The following is a 21,829-nucleotide window of genomic DNA, read 5'->3' as shown; positions in this document are numbered from 1 at the left end:
TGAAAACAATTTTAATATATTTAAAAGAATATTATGATAGTCTACCGCATAAACGAATATGAATATATTGTGGATGAGATATTTGAAATCACAAGAGAATAACTTTTGAAATACAATCAACACTAAAATCAAGTTATATGTCTATGTAGTTATTTTTTTTTTTCTAAAATTTTATGTTGATCAATTAAAGTCCTTGTGAAATCATGACTAATACATACAAATAATATCCATTGGCAATATTTGTTAATGATTTCATGTTTATAATTTTCAATAAAGCTAAAAATAAGTAATCAACAAATTAAGATAAACGGAAGGAATCCAGTTATTTGAAATCATGACTAATACATATAGAAAGTGAATTCAATTGGAAAAAAGATGTATGTTAAATTTAACTTGATATTAGAGAAAAGAATGTTGTAAATAGCATTAGAAACTATACTTGGAAGCAAAGCAATCTAAAAAAGTTAAGTTGATTTTGTGGAAATGGTATTTTGCCTCTACCTTATTTTATATAAATTTAATGAAGGGCTAAATATGTCATTTTGCACAAAAAAGAGAGAGAAGATATGGAAGAGATTAACCATTTTAGTCATAAAAGCCATCCATTAAAGCTCCTCAACTCTGAGACGATTGTAGGTGGTAGTGTCAATGGTGGTGAGGAGAAATCAGGATTGATTGGTTGTCATGCATGTGAAAAATCCATATCAAGTGATTTTGCATATGCTTGCATCCAATGTCGTTACTTTCTGCATAAAGCATGTGCACAACTTCCACACACTTTCAATGACCCTTCCTTATATCATCAACATCTAACACTTACTGATTTGAATGATCTAGATTCCAGATTTTGGAGTTGTAATGTGTGTCGTATTCGAAAGAAATCTGGGGTGTTTTCGTATACATTTCTTAAGGATAACACATACATCTTTACAGCTTGCATTGATTGTTGTGTTGCTAGAATTGCTTGCAAGGCTGAGGCAGATGCTATCAAGGAGGAGGCAAAGAAGAAGGTTAAACATGAAGGCCACCCACAACACACTTTAAGCCTCAAATTAAGACCTGCTGCATTCCGTTGTGATGCTTGCAATACTTATAAGGATGAAGGCTTATCCTATGAGTGTGATAGTTGTGATTTTTGGATACACAAGACTTGCGCTTCCTTAGCACCTACCATCCAACTACCCCATCACCCCAATCACGAACTTGTTCTTGTCTATTCGCTTCCAGAAATATTCTTTAATTTCTCATATTATTGTGAAATTTGCAACAAATACATCCAACGGAATGAGTGGTTGTATCATTGTGCAAATTGTAGATTTTTTGCACATATAAAGTGTGCCTTGCATGCAGAACGTCCTTCAACTCCAAGGTAAATAAAACTTCTTTACTTTCTTTTTTGTGTGTGTTTGTGAATGCTTGTTCTAATCAAGATTATGTGGTTGCAGAGATGGTCTGAGTACTGTTGATGAGGATGAAAATGGTTTGCTGCATTTTCCCATGTCAGACGTGTTTACAGATCCATTGAAACTACTACATTTTGAAAAGATGACTCGAGATGATGATGAAACAACTAATATTTACCACTGGAGTCATGAACATCCATTAATCCTTCATGTTCAACCTAAACCTAACAACATGTCTGGTTGTAGTGATCCAATTGAGGTATGTTTCGGGTGTGTACGACCCCTCTCCCTTCCATACTATAGTTGCAAAGATGGATGTTCCTTCTCTCTCCACAAATATTGTGCCGAGTTACCACTCAAATTACAACATCCACTTCACCCAGATCATTCCCTTGACTTGATAAACACAATGCGACATAAGAACTACTATAAATGCATTGGTTGTCATAGCCTTAGCAACATGTTTTTATACAGATGTGAAACTTGCGAGTTCAACCTCGATGTCAACTGTGCATTTCTACCCAACACCATCAAACATAAATCCCACAAACATCGTCTTATCCAAGTTATCGATCCTAAACCTATTTGTAATGCATGCAACAAGTGGTTTAGTGGTATAAGTTATGCTTGTAAGGCTTGCGACTTCTTATTAGACATGTTTTGTGCAATGAGATCACCAGATTCCATTGGTCATAGGTATTGCAAAGGACATGAAATCCCCTTGACGTATCCCCCTGTCATGGATCACCCGGAAGATTTCTATTGTGATATCTGTGAGGAAGAAATGCACCCCAAGCTCCCCCTCTATTATTGTGGCAAATGCAAAAATTCTTTTCACCTTGATTGCATTAGTCGAATCAATTATTATGCAAACATTTTCCGCGAGGGCACCTTGAATAATTCATGTCACAAACATCCATTAACATTTGTTTGGAGAAAGAAAACGCCCAAGTATGTATGTTCTATTTGTAATCAAGATATTAATGGTTATTTGACCCTCGAATGTCGGGCAAGAGTCTGTAATTTCAGTATTTGTTATGATTGCTATAATAATTACTAAATCATCAATCATGTAATACGATTAGGAAATAAGGAAGGGCCCTGTCATTGTTTCCATTAATTATTTCTATATGTTGGTTTTCACTTCCTATGAGTCTTAAATTCAAACGATATTTGCTCATAGCAATTACATTTTCAATTTGTATGCCTTCTTCAAGTGCGACTTAAATAATTTTGGCAAAATTCTTATTTGAATGAAGAAACGAAATGTCCCGTAAGCAGATAAATTGTTATCCTGATGCTTGGGGTGCTCCAAAAATGATGAGTTTCTAATAGATATCAACCTTTAACAACTCTATAATCTATTCAAATTACCGAAGAATTCTTATTTGAATTCTATAAATAAATTCAATGCCTATTTATTCATACAATATATTGTTCATAAAAACTAATAACCCGCATGGCTAAAGGCCATGATTTTCTGCAATGCTTATGAAATCCTAAAGCCTTTCGGATACTAATGCTAAGTAGGAAATGATTGAAATTCGAATACATGAACTAGTCGGCCATTGGAAACTTATAAAAAACCAGAACCTTGATGTAATTAATGCATTATATAATGGAAATTGAATACAATGACTTATGAGTTTTAGTTACATAACATGAGGAATCACATTCAATCTCCAGTCAATTATATTTGAATTAGTTATATGCAAGAAGGTTAGTGATACCACACTGGTTTCCTAGGTCTCTGTGATCTTTTTGGTGTTTTGAATTCGGATGTTGTAGAAAAACCATACCTTTATGTTTTGGTAATAATATACATATGGCCACATGGAGTATTCTTTATTCTATCTTAAATTGGTTGCTCCATTTCCGCAAAATGATTAGCTTTATACCAAAACCTGCAATCAAGCCTTCATTTGTTGATTTGCTTAATGAACAAAATTCTTTCTAAATATATTTAGAATGTTTTATAAGAAAGCAAACTAACAAATATCATCTCTAAACCATCAAAATACCTGTAGACTAATTGGGGTATGGTTTAAATTTGATTACCCTTTGGTGCTGCTCCAATTTTCATTTTTTTGTTACTTGGGGTTACTCTGTTTCTCGATTTTGCTTAACATTTGGGGATACTCTGTTTTTCAAACATAAAGACCTAAAGAAAATTGGAGTTATGCTTTATCTCATACTTGAATTCCTCCTTTATTCCGACTACCATATCAATCAAATTAAGGGTTTCGATTTAAATCTTAATATGTTACAGAAACACAGATCGATAAATAATAAAACATGCCCTGAAAGCTCTTTTCTTAAATTTATTACAGAAACAGATGGATAATTGAAAAAACACACTAGGGATTTAGCTATTGTTTTGATCTTCCAGCAATTTTGTTTTTCTATTTTGTAATGGCTTTAAAAGCCTTTTTGTTCTTGAATAAAGGTGTGGAAAATTATGAGTTGAATCAATTAATTGTCATCACTTGTCTTCAACAAGTGGTATCAGAGCGCAATTCCATTCACAAGTGTTCCGAGAGTGTTCAAGAAATCGTTGCTATGGGGGAGGAAACAAGACAGTTTCATGTTCCTGGTGTACCCAAATTCGCTAGAGATTACGACCATTGGAGTATGGTAATGGAAACTCTTCTCCAATCTAAAAAATTTTGGCAAGTGGTAGATGAGGGGTACCAAGTAATCAGGACAGGGGAGCAGGAAACAGCGACACAACAGAAGAACTATGATGAGAGAAAGCTTAAAGGAAATGCTATGAAGCAGACAACTAAACAGATATGGGATGCTATGAAGCTCAAATATCAGGGAAATGCTAGAGTAAAACAAGCTCAATTACAGTGACTCCGTAGGGACTTCGAGATGCTAGAGATGAAAGCAGGAGAAACTGTTACCGACTATCTTAGTCGTGTCATGGTCATTTCAAATGATATGCGGAATGCTGGTGAAGACATGAGTGATGTGAAGATCGTAGAAAATGTACTAAGGACTATGCTAGAAAGTTTCAACTTTGTGGTTTGTACCATAGAAGAATCAAGGGATCTTGATACCATGATAGTAGATGAGCTTCAAAGCTCATTACTGGTTCATGAACAAAAAATTAGAAGAAAGGTGAACGATGAACAAGTCCTAAAAGTTGAAAATGATCAAAGTACTGGACATGGAAAAGGCCAAGGTAGAGGGAACACAAATAGAGGAATAGGGAATGGTCGAGGAAGATCACAAAACGATAACAGGCCATAATTCGACAAGTCTCAGATTGTATGGTCTTCCACCCTCAACGAGGTTTGATCATTTCATCCAATATAAAAAAGAACAGGATGTTCCCTGTGTATGTTTCATTCCAACCTCAACAACTGGAATGCCTACAGGTTAGTGATGATTCTAAGACTTAAATTTGGCACAAGAGGTTTGGACACGTCAACCACAAGACTATCAGAACCATGTTGTATAAACAAATGGTGAAATGACTACCCTCAGTTGCTGAGAAGCATGCTATATGTGAGACCTATGCCATTGGAAAACAAAAAAGAGAGGCGATACCCAAGAAGACCAAATGGCACACAACAGAGAAGCTGTAGTTGATACACAAAGACTTATGTGGGCCCATCACTCCTGTCTCAACCAGCGGAAAGTGGTACATACTCATGTTTATAGATGACTACACTCGAAAGTCATGGGTTTATTTCTTGTCACAAAAAGATGAACGTTTTGAAATGTTTAAAAGTTTTAAAAGATCTATGGAAAAGGAAATTGGCATGAATATCAAGTGTTTGAGAAGTGAAAGAGAATGTGAGCTCACCTCAAATGTATTCAATGATTTCTGTGAAGTTCAAGGCATTAAAAGGCAGCTAACAGCCGCCTACACCCCACAATAAATAGGGTTGTAGAGCGACGAAACTGAACTCTCATAAACATGGTTCCATGCTTATTAACAGAAAAGTCAATGCCTACGTACTTTTGGCCAGAAGAAGCAAGGTGAGCGTGTCATGTGTTAAACAGGTATACGAGTAGGAGGCTTGAAGAAAATGTACTAGAAGAGTTCTGGACGGGGTCTAAACCAAGTGTTGAGCATTTTAAGGTATTTGGATGTATAGGGTATGTACATATACCTTGCCATTTACGAACAAAACTGGATGCAAGAACTCACAAGTGTGTGTTTCTGGGAGTTAGCCAAGAATCAAAATCATATCGATTGTATGATCCATCAAGAAAGAAAATTTTGATCAGCAGATACGTGATTTTTTAGAGTAAATTACACGAATAGTCCATATGGTTTAGGCTAATTTGCGTGTTTGGTCCCTAACTTATTTTTTTAACTCGGAAAGTCCCTACTGTTTGTTTTTGTTACGCGTTTGGTCCCTGTCTTACCTAAAAAGACATTTTTGCCCTTAATTTTTTGATTTATTTAGATAAACATACCCCCAACGCCACCTCCCTCACCTTATTTTACCTACCCCACCATTTTTCCATATTTAAATAATAATATTTTTAGGTAAGAAAGGGACCAAGCGCGTAACAAAAACAAAAAGTAGGGACCAAACGCGTAACAAAAACAAACAATAGGGACCTTCCGAGTTAAAAAAATAAGTTAGGGACAAAACACGCAAATTATCCCAAACCATAGGGACCATTCGTGTAATTTACTTGATTTTTTATGAGGATGCAACTTGAGATTGGTCTAAAGAGAACCAGAGAGCACAAGAGCTAATTATAGAAGATGATCATTATGATTTCCGATGCTCACGATTGGTTCATTGGTTTGTTGTTAATTATGGTTCTCTATTGAACCTCACCATATATATATATATATATATATATATATATATATATATATATATATATATATATATATATTGGCTTTCTCTTCTTCTTGTCGTGTAGTCAAGCACTCCTTGCTCATCATAGCAAATTTGTACATGTTTTCAATGTGTATACCTTCACTAAGTGTGGCTGAAAGAATCATTGCAAATTACATAACAATTTTCAATATTACATCCGATCTGGATTCACTATATATGACATGTTTTTAGTTAGATCCATTACATTCTTTTGTATTCTAATTAGAAACATGCACCTGACTGACTGAGGAAAAACAAAGAACAATAAGCCACACGCATTACATCGAGCACCTTACAGGCAGAAAAGAACACGAAATCACACATCACTTTGTCTTTGTAAGCAAGAAAAAAATTAACAACCATTGCTAAATTGCTTATATATAGAGAATAACTGCATGTTAAATCCTCAATTGCCTAAAAAAGTTTAATTTGAGTTATTTGTTTACTCAACAAACAAGTACCATCCGCCATTAAAGAACATAGCAATTTACTCGAGCAGCTCCCCTAACTTTATGTTAAACCCCGACTTTATGATCGTATAGCTGATGCCTACTAGCGGACAAACGGGTCAAGAACTCCATTTACAGATTCATAAACCCCAAAACCATATAATTAGAATAAACACATAAGCTTCTTGTTATCAACTGCAAATATATATGGAGTTGAAACCGATGATTTAACAAAATTCAATTAGGTTTGATAGTTTGAAATTACCATTGATTACTCTTATTAGATAATGTTTATATTTAGTCTATATTTAGTTTACATATATTGTTGTATTTACTATTGTAAACTATATCTCCTCATTTAAGGAGATCAGTTGTAATCCTTGAATATATATACGATACCTCACTCTCAATTAGAGGTGTGGTTTTTATTCATAATTATTATATGGTATCAGCCTAACCTTCTCTTCCCTCCTCTCGTCTTTTCTTTTCAACCCTAACCACAACCACCGTTTTTGCTTTCCTCTTAGTACCTGTTTAATATGGGGTCGTCTTCTTCAAATGATGGTGTCTTTCCCATGAATACCTTGCTACACATGATTCCGATTAAATTGGGATCTACAAATGACTTGTTGTGGAAAAATGAAATGCTTCCACTTTTCTCTTACCAAAAACTTACCCATCATATTGACGTTATCCTTGCTCCCTCAGTTACGATTTTGGATGAAGGAAAATTAATCTCAAACCCGGAGTCTGAAGCCTGGAAAGATCTTGATCAAAAAGTAGTAATCCTCCTCAACTCCTCCTTCACTAAGGAGGTTGCTGCCGAAGTCTTGGGCCTCTCTACTACTTAGGAAATTTGGACCGCTCTAGAGTCTGCATATAGCAACTCCTCTGTTGAACGAGTTCACTCACTACATGATTCTCTGTGTACTCTCTCCAAAGGTACATTGTAACACCCATAAAATTCAAGCCAATTTAAAACTTTTAAAACATTTCCAAAACCATTAACCATTACAAAACTTGTTTTCAAAATGTATCATATCAGAGTATCCCAGAAACAAAGTCATAAAAGGTGAGGAGTTGTACGATCACGCCTTCGCCTTGCCGCGATCCCCTGATGTACCTGAAACAATAAACTGAAACTGTAAGCCCGAAAGCTTAGTGATTTCCCCCAAAATACCCATACCACAACAATACACATATAATCATAAACAGCATACTATGGCTCCAGTCAACCACCGGTTGGAATACCCCAGGCCCTCAACCATCCGGTTGGAATGACAACATACTATGGGTCCAATCATCCTCGGGATGGAATACCCCATGCCCACAACCAACAGGTTGGAATTCCCACATACTACGAGTCCAATCATCCTCGGGATGGAATACTCACGGCCCACAACCTACAGTTTTGAATGCCCAGGTCTATTGGCCTCCGCACAAAGCAGATAAACCTCAACCGCTAAACGAACATGTGTACATATAACAGATAATCACATAACAGTCTATAGACAATACTTGATCTAACGGATCATACCACATAGCACATGACACCATCCTATCTACCAGGATGCCGATCTAACAGATCATACCACATATCATATAATATTATCCTACCCTCTAGGATACCGGTCTAACAGGTCATATCACATACCATATAATATTATCCTACCCTCTAGGATACCGATCTAACAGATCATACTAGCATAACATAACCAGATAACAATCCAAATGGCCGACCTTGGTGCCTTAGACCCTTGAGTATAGTGAGGATAACTCACATCGCAAGTAGCTCGGAAGGTAGTGTCAAAATCCTCCAGATGTAGCTCCAACTCCAACACCTATATTCACCAATGTCCTTTGCTATCAATATTCAATTTACCAAAATACCCTCAGAAATCAACTGGTCAACCCTTGGTCAAAGTCAAAGTCAACTGTCACGGTCAACAATCCATGTTAACCTCAACTCGTCGGGTACCCTTATCTACTCGCCGAGTTCCTTACATAACTTGCCAACTCGTCGAGTCACTCGTCTGACACGTCGAGCCTAAGGCAATCTTCATCGGACTCGCCGATTCGTTCATACGACTCGCCGAGTCCCTTCAGTCCTTCATCCATACAGATGCTTTTTAATCCATGCTAAGGCTCCATACTGCAGATCCAAGCTCCTAGGGCATGTTTATCACGTAAAGTTGCAAACTTTACTTGCATGCAAGGTGCTAATGACTTAAATCAAGCTAAAGAAGAGGTTCTAGGCAAAAGAGCTTCACCAACATGCTAAAGACTGAGACTTTATGATGACAAGAGCCAAGATGAGCCTAGATCTGAAGTTGCAACTTCAGATCTTGGTTCATCACTCGAAATGTAACACCAAATGCCCAAAATGGTCCCAAAACTCAAATATAAAAGGGACCTAGCTAGAAGAAGTTCGAGGTGATGACTTGATACCTTCAAATGATGAGAAACTGAGGTAGACTTCAAATCCCCAACTGTTCCTTGCTCAAAGCTTCTTGATCTTCAAGCCTTTACTCACCAAGATCCACCTTTCAAGCTTAAACACACAAGTATGGAGAGAAAATGGAGATTTAGGGTTTCTAGACTCACAGGGGCGGTAAGGGAAGGCTAAGGGGGCAAAGGATCCTTTAAATAGGGTGCAAAACACCGGGGATTAGGGTTTCACCCTCCAGCTCCAACTCGTGGAGTCGCTCTTCCGACTCGGCGAGTTAGTCACTTAAATACGTTGCCCAATCCCGCTCCTACTCGACGAGTCAGGGCATCCACTCGTCAAGTAGACCTTGAAACTTGAAATTTAAAGTCATACTATCAATACCTGAGAATCGGGGCATTACATACATCCACTATTTCTGAATATGGTCAAAGTTTTAAGGCTATTTGTGATAAACTAAAAGCTATTGGCCAACCCGTTGACGCGATGGACAAATTGTACTGGTTCCTATGTGGTTTAGGACCCTCGTTTGAGCCCTTTTCCATTGCTATTCGTAATAGAAAACCCTCACCTGTTTTTCAAGACCTACTATCTCAGGTTAAAAATCATGAGATGTTCCTTCGGTCGCTACATGGCTCTTCTACTCCACATGTCACCTTCTTTTCTCAACAACAAACACGGTCAGGTTCTACAAGGGGACGACATCAACATTTTTCACGTGGAGGAAAACATGTGGGTAACTCGTTTGGAGGCAGAGGCCGTGGGGGTAGGCTCCCACCCCATTGTCAGTTGTGTAGAACTAATGGTCACTATTCCTCATCCTATCCATCCCTTCACACCTATGCCTCCACTGCTGCTACAACCGACGCAAATATTGCCCAAGCTTTCACCTCTCAATGACATGTCAATCAAGGACATCCAGATTGGTATGTAGATTCTGGCCCTAAAGCTTATATGACGCCCTCTCCTGACAATCTATCACATACGGCTCCTCATTCGGGTAATATGCGTGTTACTTTTGGAAATGGTAATAATTTACCTGTTTCACATATAGGTCAATCTTTGGTCTCAAATAAACTTACACTTCGTGATGTTCTGGTTATTACAAAGCTCACCAAAAATCTCCTATCAATTAGCAAACTTACTATGGATCACCCAGTTGACGTCTTATTTTCTCAACCATTTTTCCATATTTAGGACAGGAAATTTAAGCAAACAAGTGAAAGCTCAAGGCCTATGTGAAGATGGATTATATTTTCTTCGAGACACTCTAATGGCCTTGATGGCAACTTCTGGTGTCTCCAAAAAAGCTTATTTTGAATAATGGCATAATCGTTTTGGACATGTTTCTTTTGATGTTATCAAATCTTTACACAAACTTGGTGTTTTACGTGTTACTTCTGTTTTGCCTAAACCAGTTATTTGCAAACCTTGTCAATTATCTAAAGGCCAATGATTATCTTTTGAATTAAATTAGAAACGTGCCTTACACCCTTTAGATCTTGTTCATTGTGATTTGTGCGGACCCGCACTGGTTGAATCTAATGGTTATTTATACTGTGTTGTGTTTGTGGATGACCATTCTCGTTTTTCATGGTTTTACCCCTTAAAAACAAAAAATGGTTTCTATCCAGATTTAAAAGCTTTTCTCTCACTTGTGCGAACTCAGTTTTCCAGAAAAGTCAAGGTTTTCCAAAGTGATGGTGGCATGGAATTCGTTAATCACACTGTGCGCCAATTTTTTGAAGACAATGGTACATTTCATTGTCTTTCCTGCCCATATACACCTCAACAAAACGGGCGTGCGGAACGTAAACACTGACACAATGTTGAAACTGGGCTAGCTGTGTTATTTCATGATCATGTGTCGGCATCTTACTGGGTTGATGCTTTTAGTACTGCCACATACATTATAAATTGGTTGCCTACAAAAGTCCTAAATGATCATTCTCCTTTTGAGCTTCTATACTCAAGGTTACATATTTATACGAATTTAAGAGCATTTAGATGTTTGGTATATCCATACCTTCGTGATTACAGTGCATACAAATTAACTCTATGAAGTATAGCATGTATCTTTATTGGGTACAATCCCCACTATAAAGGGTACAAGTGTCTTGATCTGGAAACCTCGCGTATTTATATAACCCGCCATGCACGATTCGATGAGCTTATATTCCCTTTTTCAAGTTCTAAAACTTCTATAGATCTTGATACTCTTAAATTATTCTCCTTTTTAGATGATGGATCACCTATTCAACCGCCTCCACCTAATGATCATCAAGCCAGTATCGCCCCACAGTTCGCTGACACTTCACATCCCAATGATAAGCGGCCCACTACCAATGTTGACCCATGTGGGCTTTGTTTCCCATCTGATGCACCATCGATCTCCATTCCTCATGATCCTCCATCATCAGACTCAGATCACTCGTGCCCTCCATCCTCTGATGATGATAATGATGATGTGCACTCTCCGGTTTAGAGCCCAATATTCCAAATAATCCACGTGTTGAGCCCGCTTCATCTCATCCCATGCAACCACGCCTCAAATCAGGTATTATTAAAACCAAACACTTTCCTGATTTTTCTTCACTTACTTAACATGCGTTACATGCCGCATTAATCTCTACTACTCCACCACGAGGGTTCAAATCTGCCATGAAGCATCCACATTGGTTACCAGTAATGCATGACGAGATTGAAGCCTTACATCAAAATCACACTTGGAAACTTGTTCCCAAACCCCATGATTCCAATGTTGTCGGCTCCAAGTAGGTTTACCGTACCAAATTTAAATCGGATGGTTCAATTGAACGCCACAAAGCACGCTTAGTTGCTTAAAGTTTCACTCAAATCCTAGGTCTTGACTACTCTCATACGTTCATCTCAGTAGTAAAATCCTCAACTGTTCGCATTGTTCTTTCCTTACCAGTCCTTCATCAATGGCATCTTGTAACATCCCGATTCCCAAGTATGAGATTTATTCCATTTATACATGTTTTTCCTTTAGAACACGGCGTGGTGAAGCCTCACCACGTCGTGTTGAGGAAAGTTTGGGCCACGCATTTTTATGGACCAACACGGCGTGTTGGCGGCTGGATGAGAAAACCCTAGTTTTTAGGGTTTTGCACCCTATATAATCTCCTTAAGTCCCTAGGGCTAGTATTTTATCAGCCTCCATTTTCCTATATCGACCCTTGAGAACCCTAATCATCTTTCCCTCTCATTTGTGAGCTAGAGTGGTGTTTTTGGATCCAAAGAAGAAAGAAGTTGGAAGTTGGAAGAAGGAAGCAAGGGTCCATCAAACAAGCCCTCATCTTTCAGTTTGGCACTCTTCTGGACCTTTGTAAGTGTCCAAGATCCGATTTGTATTCCTCTATGTTGCTAGATCTTGAGTTTTGTTCCTTTTTCTCATTATTATTGGATGTTGCAATGGATGAATCTCATAAAGTTTGCAACTTTATGAATCTCCGGGTCAAGGTGACCTTGTAGTGGCTTGGATATAGTCTTTAGCCAAGTTTTGATGCCATGAATAGAGATTAGGTCATAACTTCCCCTTTTTGACCTATTTTGGGTTCAAGACATGCATTGGACATGCATGTCCATAAAGAACCGACCTTTTTGGATGGTTTTGATGCTAGAATCTCTTTTAGATTACTATGATGCAATTGTTGTGATATTGTACATGACGTCCTCCACCCCTGAACGTTTCCGCCGTTCCGGTTTGGGGGTGTGACAAATAGCAGTAGGATTAGAGGCCTAATATTGTCTGAAACTTTTAAAAACCTTAGGATCCAATGCGGAAGGTGGCATGTTGCCGATAGATTTAGTGCCAATTGATGGTGCAGTATCAGCAGCAAATTATGGAGGGCGACGTGTCCATGGAGGAGCACCACCAGAGGAATGTGACTCGAACTTCTGTTGACCATATCTATGTTGTTGTCCATGTTGAGGCTGACCAGATTTATCCTTGTTAACTAACATTAGACACTCAACTTTTAATGATTTTTCTTATTGCAGAAGGCACACTCATCATTAGAAAGCATTGGAGCTTGTCGAGACTGATTAGTGGTAACAACAAACATAACAGTAGTGGAAGTGGGAGTGGTAGTTACTCCAGACCCTTTATCCGCATGAGATTTAATACGAGTCTCCTCTAAAATTAGTTTATGAACAACAGAATCCACTGGGGGAAAGGGGAACAATGAAGAATCGTTCCACGTAGGACTTCAAACTTAGAACGCAATGTCATTAAAAACTAGACCAAATGTTGTTCTTCCCTCATAGCAATATAAGGCTCAAAATCTTTTAATTCTTTAGATTCAGTAAGAACCAATTGATCCCACAAATAAGACATAGAAGCATAGAAATCTTGAAGGCTCGTATCATTTTGTTGAAGGGGACGAATATCATATTCTAACTCATATTATTTAGCAAAGTTGGACTAGGTATACAGTCTCACCAAATGACTCCAAACATCTTTTGTTGTGTCATACTTAGCCAATTGCATACCAATAGAATGTGTAACATAATTGTTAATCCAAGTAGTAACTTTGGAGTTATCAGTTTCCCAAGTATCAACCAACAAATCGAAATTCTCAGCTTGAGGCACTGAAGGTTTAGCTTTAACCCCAAAGACATAGCCTCACATATTCTCCCACGAAGGAAGTTTTTCATACCATAGCTCCAATACGTGTAATTTTTTCCTTCTAATTGAGTATTGATCAACTGAAGAGAATATTGTTTTCCAATCATGTTGGCAACAGAACAATAATAACAAGAACAACAATAACAATAGACAAGCAATCAAAGAACAAGAACAACAATAAACCAACGCAAGCAGCAAATCGAACAAGCGGAAATCAAACAGCAAACTAACAAAAATAGCAGACGAACATCAACAACAAATCGATACGTGCCATAGATAACTGCTACACAACCTTCAATCAACATTTCAAAGCTTCAAGCTCTCATACCATGATAATAGAACAATATTCATATTAAAAGAGAGAAAGTGTTAATTCTTCATTAGAAAGACTTAGAGCTAAAAACAAAAAGAAAAGAATAAATAATTAGCTAAAGAATCAAACTCAAATGAGCTAAAGACAAAAGGACTCATAAACAAACATGCTAATAACATATGGCTAACAAATTTTTCAATAACAATACTTGGTAATATTTTCAAATTTGCAGAAAATAAAAAATAGTTATACAAAATGATAAATTGAAACTTTTGTATAAATCAAAAAAATTTAAATAGAAATTAGGAAAGAGTGAACGACCTTGACACGCGCCAATGGCAAGTACTCTCTTTAATAATTCAAAGACGGCGTCTTTCATCTTTAGACTTTAATAATTCAACGCGTTGAAAAAATATCCAAGGAAACTACAAGTCTCTTTTTTTTTCTCCTTTATAAACCTTCCCACCAATTCAAACTTCATTCATCGTCTCCCATAGATCTCTGCAAACATAAACAACTTGAATTAGTAACTTCATATTCATCAAACATGAATTCCCTCTTCAGTTCCTTCGACGCTTTATCTGCAGGATTCATGTGCCAATCTTTGCGTTTCTTTAACACCAAGAATCATGTTTCTACCATTCAAGATGATCAAAAGAAGGTAACGCATAATACCACCAAGAACGCCGACGTCAACTGTCACCGGAGCAAGAGTGTTTCTGGTGCTCGCTGGGCGCCGGAGTTGGATGGGCTTCACTGCTTCGAGTCTCTGGTTTTTCATTAAGATTTGATATTTTTTCTTTAGGATATCTAAAGGAGTTTTGATATTATTTTTCTGGGGTTTTGAGAAAGATTATTATTGATTGATATACTTGTAGAAGATTTGGATCATTTGTATCAATTACTAATTGATGTCTATAAGAATTTGTTTGATTGACGATAGATAGTATATATAGGATGCAACCAATCGATTAAACTTCAGATTTCTTCCTCCATCTTCTTCTTGTTCTTTAGGAACGTTTTTATGGTTGTTGAAGATGTTACAAGAACTTAAGTCTTGTAAACCATGCAAACGACCATTATTGTGATAAGAATCGACTTGATGGTATGAATATATATTTAATTAAGATATACTCAATTTAAAAATCTGTTAATCAATCAAAGATTATTGATAACCAAAGTTAAATTGATGAAAGTCGGAGATAATGTTTTTAAATACGTGGACATCAAACAATCGTAGGTCTACTCGAACAAACAAATTTTTATTCATATCAACCAGTAATCAGTAATTAAATATGATACAATTCTTTAACATGTATACATTAATTAATCAAAAATCTTTCTCAAAAACCCAGATAAAATAAATCAAAACTTGTTTAGATCCTCAAGAAAAAAGGATCAAATCTTAATGAAACACTAGAGACTCGAAGCAGTGAAGTCCATCCAACTCCGGCGCCCACCGACCACCGGAATCCCTCTTGCTCCGGTGACAATCTGTGTTCTTGTTGGTTTCATGCATCACCTTCTTTTGATCATCTTGAATGGTGGAAGCAGGGTTCTTTGTGTTAAAGAAAGAAAAAGATTGGCACATGAATTCGGCAGATAAAGCATCGAAGGAACTGAAGATGGAATTCATGTTTGATGATGAATATGAAGTTATTGACTCGATTTGTTTATGTTTTCAAAGATATGAAGACGTTGTATGGATTTTGAATTTGGAGGAAAGGTTTATATACAAGAAAAAAGGTTGAATCATTGCAGTTTCCACTTTTAGAAGAAGATGAGTATGACTCATCGAGTGGACCAAAAGTTCAAACGGCTTACCGACCAAACTCTAAATTTGATAATCGAGTTGCCGGGCCACTGGCCAGCACTCTTTGTCAAAGATAGTAGCTTTCTCACGCCTCTTCGTATCATCTAACTATATACTTTTAAAATATTTTCAACATGTCATATAGAGGTGGCAAAGCCAAAAACTGATACGAAACGTTAATATGAGACAAAATAAACAGGGTTTAGATAGAGTATTTGTATCAGTTTAATTAAACGGGTTGACACGACATTACAACAAAAACTAAACTGATAAAGGTTTATGATTTGAAAACGATCCCTTGTTTTTTATGCAAACTTTTTAATTCCTTTTATAAATTAAAAATGCCTAAAGCCAAATCATATGTAGAAGAAAAACTTTGGGTCAAGTCATTTTGTAACGTCGACACAACTTTGGTTATGTTTGGCGCGCCACAACTAGTTGATAGACTATCTTATTTTTCGAGTTTTTTTAAGTTGTTATGTTTGGCAGACCAAAAAGTAGTTTATAAATTAGATTATAAGTCATTTTTTTAAAAAACTATTTGAACTAGCTTTTCAGGAGCTTTTTGAAAATTTTCCAAATATACCCCTTAATTAATTATAAAAAACATATTTTTTAAATGCCCTTTTATGTTATTTTATATTTTTCTGCTAGCTTTTCGGCCACTTTTTACTAAACGTTATGTTTTACCAGCTAGCTTTTTAGCTATCAGCTAGCTTTTCATATTATAGTTAGTTTTTCAGCTAACAACTAGCTTTTCAGCTAGTACGTCAAACTATACAGTCCCGTTGACCGGTCCATCCTTCTCATGATTCCTCCCCTCCGCCTCCCCAACTCCCACTCTTTCTATTTTTCCCTTTAAACGTATTATGAATTTAGTCTTTTTGACTCATAACTACTACTTTTTCCATTTTTTTATTTAATTTTTATTCTTTCTTTTCATTTTATTTAACTCATATTCTTTCAACATATTTAGTGTTTCAACCTCACATATCACACCACATTTCAAGGTCTAAACTTATCTCAAAACCCGACACGAACTCAACACGAAAACAAACTGGTTGACATGACATGACATGATAATTAAACGTGATAGCTTAAGGTCAAGATCTATCAACTTATTTATTGTTTCGACACGACACGAATCTGACAAAACACGGCACGTTTTTCGGGTAGGCCTGGTGTGAAGGCAAAGTCGAGTCTCAAGCTTTAGAAGTCACAATGATGCCACAAAATGTTTTAAATGATGAATTAGATGGCAATTTGTATATTAATTGTTTACACAAACGGCAAAATAGTTAAAGGGAATCAAATCTACTATTCTGCTACTAAGATAAGTATATATATAAAGGTTCAAATCGTAACGCATACCTATCCTATATAAGGTTCAACTGTTTCACTTAATATCAATAGTTTGAATTTTATTGATCAAATTTCCATTCATTTAGGGATCATTAGAAAATGAGTATTTACCCATTTTAGAACATAAATATCAAGGTTCTAAAAAGCTCGTCATGACGCGCTATGGCTCCAAGGCTTGTGTCTGCCGCCAAGCTTTGCTAAAACGCCGTTTTAACTCATATATGTGTATAAAATAGAATAATAGTTGAAAATACATATAAAAATATTAATTATATAGAAAATTGTCACCTTAAGTCACGCCTTACAAACAACGTGGCTCGCCAAGGCTTGGAAAAGCTTGAGGCTTGACATTGCCGCCAAGTCACGCCTTACGTTATTTAGAACATTGATAAATATTATGCCTTGTGTAAGGTCAAAATGGAAAGATATTAATAGGGTTTATGTTCTCGGCTCAAATTGGGCAGTCGTGTTGTGTTTTTGTCTGACACGACACGACAATGTTTTCATTTTGTGTGTCACAAACACGACACGGTATCGTGTTTTTTTTCACTAGCACGAAAACAAACCAATTAAAACACGATAACAAGACACGACAAAGATAACATTACATAACTATTAATTTATTTAATTCATATATAACACGATAAAAACGACAAACACATGTTCAATCGTGTCGATTTGTGAACACGAACATGACATGACACGACACGACACGACATGGTGTTTTTTAAACTTGACACGAACACGAACACGAATTCGAATTTTGATTTCGTCCTGATTTCGTTTCGTGCCGTCTGATAAATTGGCACCCCTATTCTCAGCAATATATTTGTTTTGGTATATTGAATGTCAAAAAATGTAAATCTAGTGAATGAGAGATTAATTAGCAAAGAGTGGTGCTGAAAATGATGGTGCTAAAAGAGTTGTTGAAAACTTGAAATTGTGTTCATAAAGAATTAAACATATTTGTCTGTTGCATTTTGTGTGATTAAAGATCGTTACACTTTGTATATTTAAAGACAATCATGCATCATAATGGCGACTGTACGGTTTTGCTATGTAAATACAGCCACCAAGTACACATAAAGTAGAACAAGACTGAATCTGTTTTAAGAAAAACATGTTTTCACATGCCTCATTCAAACATACACACACTCCACCACAAACTATCAAACAACCAACTCAAGAAAACAGAATTTCCCTATTATTCCAGCAGCAAGAGAACGATATTTCAAAATAAATACATGTACACCATTATACTCTCTCATCATCACCATAAGCTGCAACATCAATCTAACAAAAGATGAACATAAAAAAACAAATTACAATTGTATTCAAAGTAAGAACAAGACCCCAACCCCTCACCCCTCCATGCAATAACCAATTATCAATGCTTGGAAAACCACCATACTAAAAGCAATTAGCAACACCCACAAGAATCTTTTCATAAACCCTTTGCTTTAATATAAAAAATCATCACAACCTTCTTCCCATTTTAGCAAATCTCCTTGCAACTCCAAATATAACAGCTTTTGTCAACAATCCCCTATCAACACTACATGCAAGTGCAATAGCACCCCCTACCACCAAAATCTTTCCAAGATTCTTCCCCGATGGCTTCTCATCATTCACTAATTCTTCACATCTTTCGATTTCTTGTGATGAATCGTTTGTTGTGTTGTTGTTCAAGTATCTTAAATGGGCTTGGCTAACTTTTGAATTGATGTGGGCCATGTATCCACAATGAGAAAGTGGGGCCCCCGATGACACGTGTTTTTGATACCACCGTAAACCTCGGTCAATCTTTTTTACTGCTCCCCACATTCCTTGACGTACACCGAGTTTTGCAATTTCCCATGGGATTCCCATGTCTTCATGATGAAAAAGTAGTACTTCACATGCACTCATTTGTCCATCGCCTTTTCTTGATTCAACTGCACTCACAAAAAAAATAAGTTAATACAAGTTTCTGCAAAAAGGTTATTCTAGCAACCCCTGAGCTGGCCCACACTAGCCTGACATAAGTCACAATGCCCAAAACGAGTTCAATTCACGTTGGAATTGAAAATCTTTTAGTGTTGTTGTTGAGACTCGAACGATTTACCAAACTTTTGGTACAAGACAGTGTGGGGCCCACACTGTCCTGTCCTAGTTAGGCCCCACGAGGTGGGGCTCAGAAGGAGCCAAATCCACATTGGAATTATGTGTCTGCTCAGACTTTAACCTTAACCCTTGATCACTTCTAAAAGTATACCACCTCGGAACAAACTAGGATAAACCCTAGGGGTAATTTAGTAAATTTGGTGGTTTTATTACCTGCACGAATTATCCAACTTGAATAGTACAAGTCAACACGTCGTGGTTTAGTACGGCGTGGCACGGAGGGGTATTGTACGCCCTGAAATACGTTTCATTGAATTCTAAGTAATTATATAAAATCGTATTAATGAAATTTGTTAAATGAAAGAAATAGCAATGTATTTTCATGTATTTGTTTATTATAGCACCTTTTACTTTCGTTTCTTCCTATGCTAGCATTAATAATAAATAAGTGACAAATATATAATCTTAGATATCTTACCTTTGTAACACAATAATACGTTTTTTCTGAATCCCAAATTCTACGCCCAATTATGTATTCTCTATCGCTACAAAAGAAGGGGAACTGCAAAACGAATTAAGGCATGTAAGTTTATAAAATAATCCACAATATAGAATTTATTAAATTAATCAAATTTTTATTTTTAATTTATATACCTTGCGAACCCATTTAACCACCATTGTTCCATTGTCTTGACATTCTTCCAATGTTTCGGCTTCAATTAACATGTCATCCCACTTTAATCGGAATTCATCATCCCAAAAGAAATCCCTCATTAATTCAGGAGTAGTATCTTCATACACACTTCTTGAACGATATTGTGGAGGTCCAATCTATAAAATTATAGAAAATAATAGTTTTAGTCACTAACTCGATATAAATAGATATATTGTAAAGTAAAACTCTCAATGTTGTATGACAATTCAAGAAATAGCAATGTCCTTTTATTGATTTATTTATGAAAGTATCATACTTGATACTTCATAAATGTTATCCAATACTATAATTGGATAGAACTTTAATAAGAACAAAAAATGAAAGTAGTCGATAGATTTTTCATAGTTAATGAATTGGAAATTGGAATTACCTCAGGCTCTCTCTTCCAAGCTTGATAGGACATATTTGAGGTCGATTTTTCCATCATACCAATCCAAGAAGGACCTCCATCTTTCTCTTCGACAAGTTTGGATAAATGCTCCAACTCACCTTCTCCAACGAAATTCTTTCTTTCTGTATCCAATTTCGATGAACTGAAGACATATATATGAAATTAGATCACGAATTCCTTCTTTTTTGGGATTATACAGATTACAGTCAATGAAAAGTTATCAGGAAAAGGGAATTGAGATTAACCTGGTATCGGAGAATGAAACTGAAGCCGGTTCAGACGAGGAAACCTCCGGCGACCCATCGGAGAACGGGAAAAGACAACTGGGGAGTTGAGATTTTAACGAATTGAAGCTCGGAATTGAAGAAACGATGTCGATGGAAGAGTAATTCTTTGGGGGAAGACAGGTGGTGGATAAGTTATTAATGGCGGAATTAGCCCATCTGGGTCGCCAAACCCACCCAACCAAAACCCCAAAAAGAACCGCCGTCCAAAGAGGCAACATGAACATCATAAGATCCGGCAACACATTCCATAGATTAGGTCCTTGTAAGATCTTCAACATAGCCCCAACCAAATCCATACCCTCAACCTCCCCTACCCAAAACCCCAAAAAATTACCCAAAACCCTAGTCCAATCGAGTTACAAATTGAAGATTTAGAAACGTTCGATGGACTAAAGCGGTGAAAGGAGTCTCACAAAGAGGAAGATAAGAAGGTGTAGAAGGAATAAAGTATAAATTTCGGGGTGAATAAGACGACAAAAGGTATGGATTAGAGGATGAGAGTAAAGATAAGAAGTGTAAGCGATAGATAAAGAATCGTAGCTGATTTCCGTAGGGCCCGGCACCCTGATTCGCCTCTGTGTGGTGCAGAAAGTCGGACAAAAATTTTCCGGCCACCACCCACCGGCTGCCAGCACGGCGGATGAATCTGATGAGATTAAAACTTTAAAGATAAGAAAAGCAGGAATTTTTGATGGGTTCTTTTAGAAATGTTAATGCTGAGAATCTACAAATGGATGAATGAATTGACTCGATTATTTATTGGTTAGGTTTTGTGGTTTGGTCAGTCTTGTGATTACAATTTTATTTGCACCGCGTTCTTCTTTCTTTCTTTCTCCTCTCGTTTTCCACGTTCAACCAAAATTACATAGGAGTATTTGTTTTGACTAAAAAATGTTTGACTTCATGTTCAAACTCTATTGATTATATTTGTTACTAAAGTAAAGATTATTAACTAATTAACATTAGTTTTTTTTGGATTAGTGTTTATTTTAAATGTACTTAATTGATCAATAAATAATAAATTAGTTTATAATTACTTTTTT

The 21,829-nt window shown here is 36.5% G+C and overlaps 2 protein-coding genes and 1 long non-coding RNA gene across 3 annotated transcripts; 1 reads left to right on the top strand and 2 right to left on the bottom strand.

Annotated features, from left to right (window-relative positions):
- Positions 1-566: 566 nt before the first annotated feature.
- Positions 567-2,463, top strand: LOC145122161 (uncharacterized). The gene is made up of 2 exons (XM_079057813.1): positions 567-1,369; positions 1,446-2,463. Exons 1-2 carry the CDS (start codon positions 567-569, stop codon positions 2,461-2,463), a joined length of 1,821 nt encoding a protein of 606 aa, XP_078913939.1.
- Positions 2,464-6,497: 4,034 nt separating this feature from the next.
- On the bottom strand, positions 6,498-7,602 carry LOC145122095 (uncharacterized). Its single transcript, XR_013714618.1, has 2 exons — positions 7,382-7,602; positions 6,498-7,292 (listed from the first exon to the last, which is right to left on the bottom strand). It is a non-coding gene; the product is annotated as an uncharacterized LOC145122095 (long non-coding RNA).
- Positions 7,603-18,472: 10,870 nt separating this feature from the next.
- CP5 (Polyketide cyclase/dehydrase and lipid transport superfamily protein) lies at positions 18,473-21,508 on the bottom strand. Its single transcript, XM_079054801.1, has 6 exons — positions 20,745-21,508; positions 20,479-20,641; positions 20,048-20,224; positions 19,872-19,955; positions 19,607-19,688; positions 18,473-19,224 (listed from the first exon to the last, which is right to left on the bottom strand). Exons 1-6 carry the CDS (start codon positions 21,080-21,082, stop codon positions 18,767-18,769), a joined length of 1,302 nt encoding a protein of 433 aa, XP_078910927.1. The 5' UTR covers positions 21,083-21,508; the 3' UTR covers positions 18,473-18,766.
- Positions 21,509-21,829: the final 321 nt, after the last annotated feature.

Source organism: Lactuca virosa, chromosome 6 (assembly GCF_052849685.1).
Source record: "Lactuca virosa cultivar CGN04683 chromosome 6, Lactuca_virosa_CGN04683_v6, whole genome shotgun sequence".
NCBI lineage: Eukaryota > Viridiplantae > Streptophyta > Magnoliopsida > Asterales > Asteraceae > Lactuca > Lactuca virosa.
This window is presented reverse-complemented; position numbering and strand designations above follow the sequence as displayed.